Source organism: Mustela erminea, chromosome 1 (assembly GCF_009829155.1).
Source record: "Mustela erminea isolate mMusErm1 chromosome 1, mMusErm1.Pri, whole genome shotgun sequence".
Taxonomy (NCBI): Eukaryota; Metazoa; Chordata; class Mammalia; order Carnivora; family Mustelidae; genus Mustela; species Mustela erminea.
Genome location: NC_045614.1, coordinates 101808592 through 101824567, shown reverse-complemented (window position 1 = coordinate 101824567; position 15976 = coordinate 101808592). Strand labels below are relative to the sequence as shown.

Here is a 15976-nt window from a genome sequence, read left to right as displayed (position 1 = left end):
TTACCATTTATGTTTTTCTACCCAAGGATGTGCCGTTTATCTGTTCACTGTTTCCTGTCTTCAAGCCACGAACCCTGTGGTTCCTCTTTTTTGTTTCCTTAACATGAACTCTTTGAGAATCACAGATTTATGAATTAAAGGCAGTTTTTTCCACTCTTACCAGTGATTCTCAAGACTTTCTTCAGTCACATAGAAGAAATTCCATACAAATACAAGTTTGTAATTACAGAATATATACTTTGCCTGTTTTATAAATCCTTTAAGCACATAGCTTTTCAGTGACTCTTAATGTAGGTTTATTTATTTTTACAACTCCAGTAACTTGTTTTCTTGCCTACATAAAGCAGGTCTGGAGACACAGTATATATTTTTCTTTCTTTCTCATGCTAAGAAGTCAGAATTAATTTGAAAAAAGGACGCCTGTTACGCCATATAGAAATAGTACATGACATAACCCATGTCCTTATGGAATTTGTAATATGATCGAAGAAATAAAACCAACACATGACACAGTTGATAAAATATAAGTTGTGAATTGTTGATAAAAGATCAGAAGTGGGGGGCACCTAGATTGTAGCTCAGTGGATTAAGTGGCTGACTTTGGCTAGGTCATGATCTTGGGGTCCTGGGAGCAAGCCTTGAGTCGTCTCTGCTCAGCAGGGAGCCTGCTTCTCCCTCTGCCCCTTCCCGTGCTCATGCACACTGTATTTCAAATAGATAAATAAATAAAATCTTAAAAAAAAAGATCAGAAGTAGAGTGATGACTAAGGACTAAAGTAGTCTGCGAAGATTTCCTAGAGGTGCTGAGATATGTGCTTGTGGGATTTGGAGAAACTGTGGAGAGCTGTCAGATTTCTATACGAGGAAGGCTCAGGTCCAGGAAAGAGAATGGCATGACAATGAGGGCCTTGACCAGATCAAAAGCACAAGTTGCTATTGAGAATTAGTATAAAATAAGGCTTCTAAAGTTTTTTGTAGTCTTACTCTATTTTTCCTTTTGTAGCTTTTAGGGATACTGTATGTAGTTGCTGCCAGGAACATCTGAGCACCAGTTACACTAAACTCTTATTTTTTCCACAGATTTTGTAGCCCCTTCATAAAATATCTGAGCAAAAGATATTATAGTCTTCTGGTGCTGCTTACACTACCTGAGAGAAGGACCTTTGTTTGTTTGTTTTTATTTCCAATCCATTGCTGATTGAAACATTTTGGTAAAATTCAGTAAAATTTTCATAGTAATTAAAAATTGCCATGTCTGAATGCTTATTCTCATTTTGTGTACTAATTTCCCTGGTGGTCTAGTGGTTAGGATTCGGCGCTCTCATTTTGTGTACTTACTTTTGTTAGGGGTAGCAAATAGCATTGCTTTTGATCATTAATACTTTGTATCATGATAAAAGTTTATATGCAGTGTTTTTTAAACAGGTATGCATCTTCTATTGATGATATTTTAGAAGATGAAGAACATTATGCAGATCAGTTAAAGGAGTATCTGTTTTATGCAGAAGCATTGCGGTAAGTATAATAAATGTTCCAGATGTAGTCGTGTGGCTGGCTGGTCACCACTCTTCATATGTTGCCAGAAAGTAAAGACAGTAAGGTGATTTTTAAATGAATTCATTCCCCAAGTATTGAATGAGGTCTCATTGTAATCCTCGGTGTTGCAGAGTGATAGGCATAGACATTTAAGACAAGCTCTGTTCTTGAAACAATATTGATAAAACTTGTCAGTCTCCAACCTCAGGTTTGTTTTGTATGTTGTTCTACTTTTTTCAGTTTGTAGATTGGATGCAAAATTACAGATTGAGTGTATGTAGTCTTGTCACTAGGCAGTATGTTACCATTTTTTTGGTAACTCTGTAATTCTTTCCATGTCTGCTTTTCTTCTTACTAAGTTTGTGTAAGTTCTTAATATCAGCACTTTGTCTTCTGTTTTTTGGTATCTCTTACAGAGCCAAACAGAATTCTCTGGTGTATGGTTCTATTTAATAAAAAAGAAAGTAGTATACTTTTTCTGTCCAATTTTTAAAAAAAGAATCGTTTCCTGGAATAGGTGGCATTTGGTCATAGCCACTTTTGGTGGCTTTTTTTTTTTTTTTAACCTAAACATCCCATCATTTTATGAGACTGACATGCTGCTTACTGCGCTAAGAAGGCACTAATATCCCATCATTTTAAAAGCCGTATAAGAATTCTGTTAGGACGGGACGCCTGGGTGGCTCAGTTGGTTAAGCAGCTGCCTTCGGCTCAGGTCATCATCCCAGTGTCCTGGGATCGAGTCCTGCATCAGGCTCCTTGCTCAGCAGGGAGCCTGCTTCTCCCTCTGCCTCTGCCTGCCATTCTGTCTGCCTGTGCTTGCTCTCTCTCTGACAAATAAATAAAATCTTAAAAAAAAAAAAAAAAAAAAAAAAGAATTCTGTTAGGACACCACAGCACCAATTTTCCATTAGCTCTTTGGTAACTGGTGTGAAAATGTCCACACATTGTTAGCCTTGTTCCTTCTAAGACTTTGAGTCGTCAGGAGTCCAAGGTCACATTACAAAGCAAAAGAAGTTGCTGAATGCAGTGGAATTCTGCACAGTTCTTAAGCACTGTAGGAAAGATTAATGTATATTGATATGTCCATGGTACATAGTTAAGCCTCAAGTAGAATCACTTGAGGCATGTGCATATGTGTATTTGTAAGTGCCTACCTATGGTCTGGCAGAATATGCACCATCTGTTCATATAGATTTTGTTTGGGAGTTAGGGAAAAGAAAGAATTCTTAAAACTTTTTTTATTTTGTGCATTCCTGTAATAGAATCTTTTTTTTTTTTTCATGCTATGGATTTTATGATAAAAACGAAGGCATTTTTTTTTTTTCTAGGATTTATTTATTTGAAAGAGAGAGAGGGCATCTGTGCAAGCAGGGGGCCAGGGCAGGCAGGGGAGAAGGAGAGACTCTCAAGCAGACTCCCTGCTGAGCACAGAGCTTGGCCTGGGACTCAGTCTCATGAGCCTGAAATCATGACCTGAGCCAAAGTCAGGAGTAGGACGCTTAGCCAAGTTAGCCACCTAGGCACCTCAAAACTAAGACATTTCTGTATAAAAAAGAAATGTTGAGAGATGTTTTCAAAGAATATTCAGTTGGTTTATAAGATTCCACCATTAGTTTCTGAGTTACACAAAGATTTTATTGTTAATGTATGTAGTAATGGTGAGTTTATTGAAAAAAATGTTGCAGATATCTAAAAAGCAACCCTTTTTGGTTAAGTATATGTAAAAATTTTATGCTTAGGTTTTGCTAGATTTAATTTTTAATATTGGGCTACTACATTTTAAACTTGAAAATTCTATCTATACTAGTTCTGAGCCTAGTAAGACATTCTGAATGCTTCCCCTCATCCCCTGAAAAAAATTTTAATATGTTAAAAGAGAAGCCACAAAACTTAAGTGGCAGCACTTTTTTTCATCCCTAGGGCTGTATGCAGGAAACATGAACTTATGCAGTATGACTTGGAGATGGCTGCTCAGGACCTAGCATCCAAAAAGCAGCAATGTGAGGAACTGGCAACTGGGGTGAGTGTTTCCATTTAGGTCTCTGCATCATTGCCACAAGCCATATAAGGAAGTAGCTGTAGCTATAATACTAAGGATGCCTGTAGCTTTTATAGGGGAATAATTTATGAGCAACTTTATAATTCTTTGGGTTGTGATCTTGATATAAAAAGACATAAGCCATTAAAACATTGTATTTATATGGCATTTTAAGAAATTCTGCCAGGGCATCTGGCTGGCTCAGTTAGTGGAGCATGCAGCTCTTGACTCAGGGTTGTGAGTTCAAGCCTGACATGGGGTGTACAGATTACTTAAAAATAAAATCTTAAAAAAAAATTCTGCCAACATTGCTCTACTTTGTAGTATCTTTTCATTTATGGTAAGTCCAAATGAAAAAACATTCTTTGTGATTGAAATAATGACCTTTGTCAGGTTTACTTTTATAAAATATATTAGAGATATTTTAGTTTACTTTGAAAAGCCTTACCCAGTTACAATTAGTGCTTCTCTGCTAAGAAGGAGCTTTTGGTATACAGTCAATATTTGTGAAGAAAATTCCATATCTTACTGTATGAACCTTAGACCGTTTTTATAATCAGTTCTCCACTGTCCAGCCATTTTCTTGGAATAAAGTATAGTGAGAATACACAACCTGGAAATAATGGAACAGTGACAGTGCCACCATTTATCAGCCGCTTCGTAGTTAACAAGTACTTTGGTATGTCTGAAAAGCTGCAGATGTATGTGGGAAAAGACTCTTGGCCACAAAACATGTATACACTCGGCTTGATTTATTTTTAAAACTCGGGAACTTCCCAGGCCATTTTCAGGGAGCAGGGTTCTCTACTCCTCCATGTGAAGGGAAAAATGTTTCAGTTAGCTATGGAGAGTGAAGAGGTGTTGAAGCTGCGATGCTTGAGGCTTCCCTCCAAGCGAAGGCATCCTATTTTATAGATAGATACCCAAGTTTCAGTGTGTATTATACAGATTTAAAATTTTTTTTGTTTCTTTGTGTGTGTTTGGTCTATTTCTTTTATTGCCTGTTGAATTTTATCTATTTTTTAGTGTCCTAAAGAAATATAAAAATATGACCTCTGATCTAAAGAAATAACTTGCCTAGTACTTCACATAGAAGTTCTCCATCTGATAAGAAGTTCAGTTAGAATTTTTTTCTTTTTGACTATTCCATATTATTCCAGTGTTAGGAATCATATTAGGATCCCCTTGGTTATGACTTAAGAGGCTTCTGTCTGAGGTACGGGAAAATGGCAAAAGGTTTTGTTTCTCTCTCTTTTTTTAAAAGATTTTATTTATTGGGCACCTGGGTGGCTCAGTGGGTTAAAGCCTCTGCCTTCAGCTCGGATCATGATCCCAGGGTCCTGGGATTGAGCCCCACATCAGGCTCTCTGCTCATCAGGAGCCTGCCTTCCTCCTCTCTCTCTCTCTCTCTCTGCCTGCCTCTGCCTATTTGTGATCTCTATCTGTCAAATAAATAAATAAGATCTTAAAAAAAAAAAAAAAAGATTTTATTTATTTATTTGACACAGGGAGCCCGATATGGAGCTCGATTCCAGGACCCTGAGATCATGACCCAAGCCGAAGGCAGCAGCTCAACCCACTGGGCCACCCAGGTGCCCCTTTGTTTCTCATTTTTTAAAAATTAGTGTTTAATTGTGGTTTAAATATACATAGCAAAATTTGTCAGCTTAACCATTTTTTTAAACTGGTTTTTTCTCTTTTTAAACTGGGGTTTTTTTCTTTTTCTTCTTCTCTTCATATATGTATATATCTACCTACCTTGAAAGATTTTATTTTTAAGTAATCTCTACACCTAATGTGAGGCTTGAACTCAAAACCATGAGATCAAGAGTCACATGCTCTACCCGCTGAGCCACCCAGGCGTCTGTATTTTTCTTTCTTTCTGTGTTTTTTTTAAAGATTTATTTATTTATTTGACAGAGATCACAAGTAGGCAGAGAAGCAGGCACAGAGAATGAGGGGAAGCCCCCACTGAGCAGAGAGCCTGATGTGGGGCTCGATCCCAGGACCCTGAGATCATGACCTGAGCCAAAGGCAGAGGTTTAACCCACTGAGCCACCCAGGTGCCCCTGTATTTTTCTTTTTAAAGTCTTATGATTTCAAGCTTACAAAATAGTGGGAAAAAATTAGTACACCTATTGAATTTACACTGATATGAAAAGTTTTACGAGAGCAGTTTTACAAGAGCATGGGTTAAAGAATGCTTATACTAGGGGGCACCTGGGTGGCTCAGTCGGTTAAAGCCTCTGCCTTCAGCTCGGGTCATGATCCCAGGGTCCTGGGATCGAGCCCCACATCAGGCCCTCTGCTTGGTGGGGAGCCTGCTTCCCCCTCTCTCTCTGCCTGCCTCTCTGCTCACTTGTAATCTCTCTCTCTCTGTCGAATACATTTAAAAAAAATAAAAATGGTTATACTAGGGATCATCTTAACCATTTTGAAGAGTATGGTTCAGTAGTAGTAAGTACATTCACATCGTTGTGCCGCCAACCTCCAGAACTCTCTTCCTGTTGAAAATTAAAACTCTGTACCATTAAACATCAACTATCAATTTCCCTTCCCTCCAGCCCTTGGCAGTCACTGTTCTGCTTTCTGTCTCTATGACTTTGACTGCTCTAGATACTTTACATTTAGTGGAATCATACAGTATTTGTCTTGTGACTTATTTATTTCCACTTAGCATAATGTTCTCAGGTTCATCCTTGTAGTATCATGTTTCAGAATTCCCTTTCTTTTTCAGGCTGAATAATACTTCTTTGTACATATGTGCCACATTTTGTGTATCCACTCACCTGTTTTATTTCCTTTTAGACCGTGAGAACGTTTTCTTTGAAGGGAATGACTACCAAGCTCTTTGGTCAAGAAACTCCAGAGCAGAGAGAAGCCAGAATAAAGGTGCTAGAAGAACAAATAAATGAAGGAGAACAACAGTTAAAGTCTAAAAATCTGGAAGGCAGGTAAAAATGCTGAGATGTGTAACAAAGCTAGACATACATACTACACGGCAGATTTTTTTTTATACCTTGTCCCTACCTAATTAACATTCCTGCGTTATAGCCTGTTCTTCCAGGGCATTAGTTTTTAAGATTTTATTTTTAAGTAGTCTCTATACCTAGTGTGGGACTTGAACTTACAACCCTGAGATCAGGAGTCACAGGCTCCTCTGACTGAGCCAGGCAGGTGCCACCATAATGGTTCTTCTAAACTGTAGAGACTGAGGGGAACCTGGGTGGCTCAGTTAAGTGTCTGTCTCTCAGTTTCGGGTCAAGTTGTGATATTGCAGTTGTGGAATTGAGCCCCGCGTCCGGCTCTGCGCAAGGCATGGATTCTCCTTCAAATTCTCTTGTCCCTCTTGTCTCCCCCTCTCTCAAATAAATAAATCTGTAAAGAAATAAAATGTAGTGATTGAATTCCTAAGGAATTTGAATGATCGAAAATCACGTTATAGAAACATTTTTATTATGGGGGAAAAGAGTAAGAAGACTTTCAACTTATAATATTGAGTTCCTGCACTTTTCCTAATTTCTGTCCTTTGCACATTCCTTTCACCCTTTCTTCTCCATCACTTGACAAAAGCCTGATCGTTCTTCATTTCCCAGCTCTCATGCTGCTTCCTTTTACCGCTAGCCTCATAGACTCTCATAGCCCTTGGTTCATGCCACGATAGCATGGCAGTTTTGTTGTGGGTGGTCAGTTGTTCTCTGTGCTTGTCCCTGCGTAAATTAATTGCCTTTCAAAGCCAATGACTGTGTCTTTTTCATCTTTATGGTTTAACATCTTTCATTGGGCTTGGCATGTAATTACTTCATAAATATTTCTGGAAATGCTGCTATCAAATTTCTGGCATCACTTTTTCGCTTATTTTCCTTGCTGTTGTTTTTCATCTGATGATAAGTAGATGAAGGCAGACCAATAGTGTATCTATCATTGGTGTTGAGGTATTTTTGTTAATTGTTAGAACTGTTTGTACCAAATAAATAAAAGCAAACTTTTATGAATGGAATTTAAAGAGACAGATGCCTCTCAGAATTTTAAAAACTCTGGTTGTTTAAAGCAAGTTTATAGGGGCGCCTGGGTGGCTCAGTTAAGCATCTGCCTTTGGCTCAAATCATGATCCTGGGGTCCTGGGATTGAGCCCCACATCAGGCTCCCTGCTCAGGGGGAAGCCTGCTTCTCCCTTCTGCCTATAGCTCCCCCTGCTTGTACGCACTCTCTCTCTCTCTCTCTTTCTGTCAAATAAATAAATAAAATCTTGGGGGAAAAACCCAACTACATGAAGTTATTTTTAAAAAGGGCAAGTATATAATAATTATGATACATAATATATCTTGTCAAAAGACCATATGTTTTCTAGTGACCCCAGGAGGACTTCACCTGGCCTCTTTTAGGCTTGTGAGCTGGTTCAGAGAGCCATCCACATCTGTTTTAGAGGAATAATTTAAAGCTGGGATTCTTGTGGCAAGAATATTGATTATTAAAATGTAGACGAATGTATGACAGTCTCTGCTGCTTCTCCCAGTATGATTTTTGGAAGAGAAAAATAGAATATCTTATACAGACGATAGCTTTTTCCTCCATATAGATAAAAACCAATGCAAACGAGAACTGGTTATTAGAATTTATAATATAGTGAGCTGAATTTGAATAAGAATAATAATGATGACTACACACTTTATTTCAGAGAATTTGTGAAAAATGCTTGGGCTGATATTGAACGCTTCAAAGAACAAAAGAACCATGATTTAAAGGAGGCCCTCATAAGCTATGCAGTCATGCAGATCAGTATGTGCAAAAAGGTAGGTGAAGGTACAAGTATATTCAGAAGTGCTTGCAAATTTCTTTAAAACTGGTTTCTCTTATTTGGACCAGAGTTTTTATTATTCTAAAGCCCATTGTTCTCCCCTTTCCAGAATGTTTCCAGTTTCTTTACTTAACTTTGAAAGAGTATGATAACCAGAATGTTAACTATTAAGTCTTCACTCACCTGAAGTTCCAAATTTATATGCCTGTTTATAGCTAGTATTTGCAAATATGTACCAACAATGTTACTTGGATTATATGATGTTCTATATGCTAACGGACATACAGGTAGATCATGGATCTTAAAAAAGAAGGAATGTTTTTGGGGCACCTGGGTGGCTCAGTGGCTTAAAGGGGGTAAGATACTATTCCTAACAGTGATCTATAGTACTGTGATTGGAAGATAGCTTAAACATTGTTTGGGGGAAATGTGGTTATGATATATTTTGTTGTCATAGTAAGTCTTTCATGTGACTGATATCCATAGTAGAAGATAAGAACATGGAAGCTTATTCTGTTTAAATAAGTGTTTTGACAATGCTGAAATCTTTAAAACACTATGGTAAGAACAAAATACAAAACATTCCTTCTTTTTTTATTTTTTTAAAGATTTTATTTATTTATTTGACAGAGATCACAAGTAGGCAGAGAGGCAGGCAGGGAGAGGGAGAAGCAGGCTCCCTGCCGGGCAGAGAGCCCGATGCGGGGCTTGATCTCAGGACCCTGAGATTGTGACCTGAGCCGAAGGCAGAGGCTTTAACCCACTGAGCCACCCAGGCGCCCCCAAAACATTCCTTCTTTTTTAAGACCCATGATCTACCTGTCTGTCTGTTAGTACCAATGCTTTACATAATGTTTAGCTCGTCACCATTTACCAAGAGCTTTAACATGCATTATCTCTGTAAATCATATAACAAGATGATTTCTCACAGTTACAAAGACCTTCTTAGAGGGAAAAATCATACTCATATAAACAGGTTGTGCTTTAATTCACCCAAAATGTGTTTTTTCTAGCTAGACACCATCACTTCCCTAGCTCTTTCCACTTGGTATCACCAGCAGTAGCATAGAGAGCAAAAACATTTTAAGATGTAAATACCGGACTCTAGCATTAGTCACGTGGGCTCCTTTAGTATTGGGCAAATTCATATTTGTGCTCGAGTTCAAGTGTAAGTTACTTCACATAGTGGATCTCTGAGGTCATTTAAGAGATGTTAAAATCATGAGTGATCCATCTGCACATGCCCATGGGTGAGTGTGATTGCAGCTTGATAGTATGTGTGGGTTTTTTTTTTTTTTTTACTTTATTTACTTACTCATTTATTTATTAGAAAGCAAGCAAGCAAGTGTGCGAGTGGGAAGGGGAGGAGCAGAGGGAGATAGAGAATCCCTGACTCCATGCTGAGCACAGAGCCTGACACGGGACTCGATCCCATGACCCTGAGATCATGACCTGAGCCCAGATCAGGAGTCAGGGTACCTAACGACTGAGCCACCCAGGTGCCCCACAGCTTGATAGTGCTTTTATCTGTTGCTTTTCCTGCCAACTCCTGCTGCCTCCCTGCTTCAAAGATTGCTTCACATTTAATCCTTTTTGTAACCTTTCTTTTTTTAATCTTGGGAGGTCTGAAAGGTAATACCAATTTTTTGAGTTGGCTTTGTTTTGTTTTTGTAAAAGACTTATTCATAAACTCCTTGCAATCTTCCGTTTGCTGCTTTTACAAAGTAAAATGCAGACTATATAATGGCTCAAAGGACTTTTCTCCCCCATTTTACCTAGGGTGGGATGGTTGAGGGTGCTGAAAATTAATCTCTGAATAAAAAAGATAACACTGTAGGTTTATTTGGATATACCATTGCATAGCTTGTGTATCTACTCATGTGTCCTGTGATAACTATAGGAAGCCAGTATATGCACATGAGATTAAAAAGATGTGTATTCACCTTGTTTCCCAAGAACAGTACTATAAAGTTTCATCGTGTATTTTTTCCTTAAGTGGAATAGATTTTTATATTTGAAAATCTGCAGTGTTCTTTTTTTTATAAACTTAAAATTAAGTAGAAGAGAAGATTAATATTAGTTTTTCTCAGATGGATATGGGTATCTATATTTTGTTTATTTTACTTGAGTATTAACTTTTCAGATATACCATACTTCGTTATAATGTCAGCTATCCAAAGTGGCAATTGCATGTACAATTTAGTGACTAAATTGTAGCAGTAGTAAACCAAAACAAAATACTTACAGGGATGCCTGGATGGCTCAGTTGCTTAAGTGTCTGCCTTCGACTCAGGTCATGATCCCTGGGTCTTGGGATCAAGTCCCACATGAGGCTCCCTGCTCAGTGGGGAGCCTACTTCTGTCTCGTCTCTGCTGCTCCCTCTGCTTGTGCTTGCTTTGATAAAAAAATAAATAAAATCTTTTCAAAAATTTACATAAGAAGTATTAATACTAGCACTTAAAAATCAAGGATCACTTTTAAGTGTTTTCTTGGTCAACCTTTTTGGTAGTGAATTTTCTAATTTGTTGAATCAAGAAATACTTGATTAATTTTTAAGCTACTTTATCTTTTTAAATTTTAAGAATTGTCATATGGAAAAAGATGTTCCATGCAAATGGAAATGGGGAAAAAAGCAAGGGTGGCAATACTTATATCAGACAAAGTAGACAAAATCAACTTTAAAACAAAGACTGTAACAAGAGACAAGGAAGGGCATTACATCATGATAAAGGGAACAGTCCAACAAGAGGATAGAACACTTGTAAATGCTTACCAGACACTGGAACACTGTGAAGTAATATTAACAGATACAAAGGGAGAAATTATGGTAAGACAACAGTAGTAGGGGATTTTAACACCCCACTTACATCAGTGGGTAGACCATCAAGACAGAAAATAAATAAGGAAACAGTATCTTTGAGTGACACTTTAGCCCACATGGCCTTAACAGATATATATATATAGAATATAAACTCCCAGAGCAACAGAATATATATTCTTTTCAAGTGCACATGGAACATTCTCCAGGATAATCACACATTTGGCCACAAAACAAGTCTCAGTAAAATTTAACAAGACTGGGATGCCTGGGTGGCTCAGTTGCTTAAGCCTTTGGTTCAGGTCATGATCCCGGGATCCTGGGATCAAGCCGCACATTGAGCTCCTTGCTCCCTCTCCCTCTCCCTCTGCTCCTCCCCCTAGCTTGTGCTATCTTGCGCGCTCTCTCTCGCTCGCTCTCTCGAATCTTTTAAAAAAAATTTAAGACTGAGATAATACCATTTTTCCTGACCACAATTGTATGAACTAGAAATCAGGCACAAGAAAAAAACTGGAGGGCGCCTGGGTGGCTTAGTTGGTTGAACTCAGGTCATGATCTTGGAGTCCTGGGATTGAGTCCCATGTCTGGCTCCCAGCTCCACAGGGAGTCTGCTTCGCCCTCTAACCTTCTCCCCTCATGCTCTCTCTCACTTTCTCTCTCTGTCTGAAATAAATAAAATCTTCAGCCAAAAAAAAAAAAAGGAAAAATGCAAATATGTAGAGGCTAATAGCATGCTACTAAACCTCCAGTAAGTCAGTGAGGAAATAAAAGAGATAATCAGAAAATAACATGGATACAAGTGAAAATGAAAACACAATGGTTCAAAATCTTTGGAATGCAGCAAAAGCAGTTCCAAGAGGGAAATTTATAGTGATAACAGGTTAACCTCAGGAAACAAGAAAAATGTCAATCTAACGTTGCATTTAAGGGACTAGAAAAAGAACAAAGCCCAAGATTAGTAGAAGGTAGGAATTTAATAAAGATCAGAGCAGAAAAATTAATTATCATAAAACTAACATACTCTTATTGCAAAAATTATGAAAATCCAGAAGCATATTAGGTAAAAATTCTTCTCCTCCTGCACCGACTCCCTTTTAAAACCTCACCACTGTTACAGACTTCATGTGTATCCTTCCAGATGTCGTTGTACATTTACAGTCATTTAGAAAATACACACTTCCCTCTTCCCCACAAAAACAGGACTATGCTACATGCTCTGCGGTGTCATTTTCATTTGCCCATTTGATGTCTCATGGAGATCTTCCTAGAACAGTGCGTTAGATTTCTTACCCTTTCTGACAACAAATACTCTCATCAGATACTACTTTATCCAGCCAGTTGGAGATATTTTATAGGATTTTTTCTTAATTTGCTTTTCGTATTTCATCAGGAGGAGAAAAAAGATTCTTGGTTTTATCTTGTGTTTGAAGCCTTGATAACTTGGTAAATATTGACATGCTTTAAGTATGAAAATATTGCTTCTTCATGAATTAGCAGTCATTCGAGAATACATATCTTGTTTGCTAAAAACAAAAAACCTTTGTTTCTACCACTTTGTTAGATTTTAAAGTTTTATTTTTATATACATGCATTTTTGTTTAAGCATATTAAGTATATTATATTAACTTTGTGCTAAATAGCGTGTTAGAACCACTGAGAAGAATTTGATAATTTAGCCTGTTACTGGTTTTTATCAAAACATTAGTTGTTAGCCTAATAATTTAATAAGCCATTAATTTTTTAAAAAAATATGCTAATTTCTATTTAGTTGTTAAACTAATAAGGTTTTTTTCCTTTTGTTTTAAGTATTACATAGAAAAACTGCCTGAAAACTTGTTTGGTTTACAAATAGAAATGATGCAGTCATGTGATATGAGTAAATGAGTTTATGAAAAACTCAGTTTTCTAAAACTCAGTTTTCTTGAAAACTCAGTTTTCTAAAAAGAAAAGTTGTAGTAGCTCTTTCCCCATCTTGAAGATAGGCTATGCAGATAATTCTCTTTCTTTTCTCAGAAGCATTAGACATTCACTTCTATTAGCCATCGCCAGAAGTAGTGTCATATTTGCTGGACTTTTTAGTTATTCCAGAAAGTGAAATTTAGCATACTAGTAAGCCAGATACTTTGGCTTTCAGAATCCTTCCAAAATCACATTTTAAAGTTTTCTTTTCTTTTCTTTGTTTTTTGTTTTGTTTTAGGGAATTCAAGTTTGGACCAATGCTAAGGAATGCTTTAGCAAGATGTAATCTTGTGAAATGAATTTCTCTTCAATCAAAGTGCCCCAGAACAGAAGCACAAGTAAATTTTAAAAAACCTTAAGTTGCTACCCAGTATACACAAAAATATATATAAGTTGAGTCAATTCAACTTTCTTTAATTTGATTGTAGTTGTGTTTATACAGCACAAAAAGGATGTATTTTAATGAATCTTAAATATTATAATTTGAGGTTTTGGGGACTGGTGCTGATTCCAAAAAGTTAATTTGATAATATATACCAATAGATCGTTTGTCAGGCTTCTGAACCAATGACTGAATGTTAAAATGTTAGGTAATTTGTTTGTTTCATTGCCAGTTGTTTCCAGCCTGTTTATGTAGGGAGTTTTTTCCTAATAATAAATTCTTATCTTTACTTGGTAAGACCCACTAATCTGTTATAGGGGGTTATTTTTTCTTGCCTTATATTGAGCTGTTTGGTTTGACAAAGCTCAGCAAAAACTGAGTGTGAAATTTTAAGATTTTCTTCCACATTCATTGATGCCCCCTATAATATTTGCATACACTAGAAAATGCCTTCAATTTGTGTTTTGCCACAATTTTGATACTGGTCAGAAATTTTATACTGCCAACAAAGAAGATTCAACTTCTTCGATATATAGTGAAACACATTGTTATGATCTAGGAATTGCTATATAGAAAGTTTTAATTGAATATGTTACATATAAGCACTAAATTCTTCTCTGATAATTCTTAACCTCAGTGATGAGCCTAAATTTACTCTGCTTGGCTCTCTACACATGGCATTTCAGGGTACAAGATGTAGCATTTCAATGTATGAGATATATGTAGTGAACATATGTGTTAGTATCTTCATTATTAACATCCTTCTTTTCTGTTGCTTGGCTGTAATTTTTGTAAAGATAAATTATATTGTTTCTGTGCGTGTGTGTGTGTTTATGTGTTCGTGGTATATGTTCAGAAGCCAAGCACCCTTATTTTGCTAGCTTTGCAGTATTTTAAATGTGTTCTCATTATTACTAATTATGTGAAAAAAATCCCCAGTACTGTTCAGCATTTGACTTTTTTACATGTTTAAAATGTTGCTGGATTTTTGTGCTGTTTGCCAAACTTATACAATAAATAAATGAAGTATTGTGCTGATTTTCATATGCTTTTTGTTATTTTAACAAAGTTATCTATACATATTAGTATCTGATGCTCTGTGAGAAAAGAATAATACGTGCTATATTATGTTTTGAAGTGTTTAATTGTTTAATTTTACCAAAATGTTGGGTTTTTCAAAAAATAAGATGCTGAAATCCGATAAAATTTTTTCCTTTTTTAAAAAAATATTGCTAGAAGGAAAGATCATCTTTATAGGTACTTATTTCGTTCCACTGAATTGTATCATCTCTTGACTCATGACATAGCTTTTCATTTGGCATTTAAAAATCAAAACCTTCTCTCCAAAACTAACTTTAAACTAAATGTAAAATGTAGTAGTTTTTTTTTCTACTGGCTGTTTCAGTTTGAGAAGGCCATAGTTACCTATGTTTTAAAAGATTAATTAGGAAAAATATTTTTCTAAATCATGCAAATACTCACTATGTATATTTAGGAATATCTTGACTTGGGTTGACTTTTTAAAAAGTTTCGCTTGGTAGCTCAAATCATTCCTTTAAAAACAAAACAAAACGGGACGCCTGGGTGGCTCAGTGGATTAAAGCCTCTGCCTTTGGCTCAGGTCATGATCCCAGAGTCCTGGGATCGAGTCCCGCATCGGGCTCTCTGCTCAGTGGGGAGCCTGCTTCCTCCTCTCTCTCTGTCTGCCTCTCTGCCTTCTTGTGATTTCTGTCTGTCAAATAAATAAATAAATCTTTAAAAAAAAAAAAAAACCCAAAACAAAACAAAACTCTTGGAGTTGATTTTTGTTTTAAGTAGGCTCCATGCCCAATGTGGGGCTTGAACTCATGACCCTGAGTTTAAGAGTTTGCATGCTCTACTAAGTGAGCATGCAGGCACCCACCCCCTCAAAAAAACAAAACAAAAAACTCTTAAAGACGTTTTATGACGGAAATTATTTTTCATAATATCCAGAATAAGTATAAAGAAAATAAGTGCAATAACCCTTTTCAAAACTGTTTAAAAATCAGAATGCTAAAATGAATTATTAAAGAGGAGTTGGGTTTAAATCTGCAAAGCTAAATATAAAAATACAAGGAATGACTGAAGAAAAATGACTCATTACATTAATGTAAATAGTAACAGAGGAAGATTTCATCTTGACAGTGTACTAGTGATGCAGTTGGTATAGTCAAAGCATTAAAATTAACTGAAGTCATACTTAACCTTCATTTACATCCAAAACTTGAGTATGTCTGAATGAGTCACTGGTAATTACAACATAGCATCCAAAACAGGAACTGCGGGTTCTTAAAATTCAAGCATCTTTAGAATAAACACACACCCAGCTTGGACTGGAATGAAAAACCAAGAGTTATGTAACGGGAATGCTAGGCTTTTTATATCCTTATAATCCTTCTTTAGATTTATATGCATACTCT

At 36.6% G+C, this 15976-nt stretch overlaps 1 protein-coding gene across 1 annotated transcript in view; it reads left to right on the top strand.

Moving 5' to 3' along the window:
* SNX4 (sorting nexin 4) overlaps positions 1-13497 on the top strand; it is a 61741-nt gene extending 48244 nt beyond the window's left edge. Inside the window, exons 10-14 of the mRNA XM_032335876.1 lie at positions 1426-1515; positions 3460-3559; positions 6386-6531; positions 8256-8370; positions 13392-13497. Coding sequence (XP_032191767.1) covers positions 1426-1515; positions 3460-3559; positions 6386-6531; positions 8256-8370; positions 13392-13439 — 499 coding nt within the window. The 3' untranslated portion in view covers positions 13440-13497. The remainder of the gene's footprint in view (positions 1-1425; positions 1516-3459; positions 3560-6385; positions 6532-8255; positions 8371-13391) is intronic.
* Positions 13498-15976: the final 2479 nt, after the last annotated feature.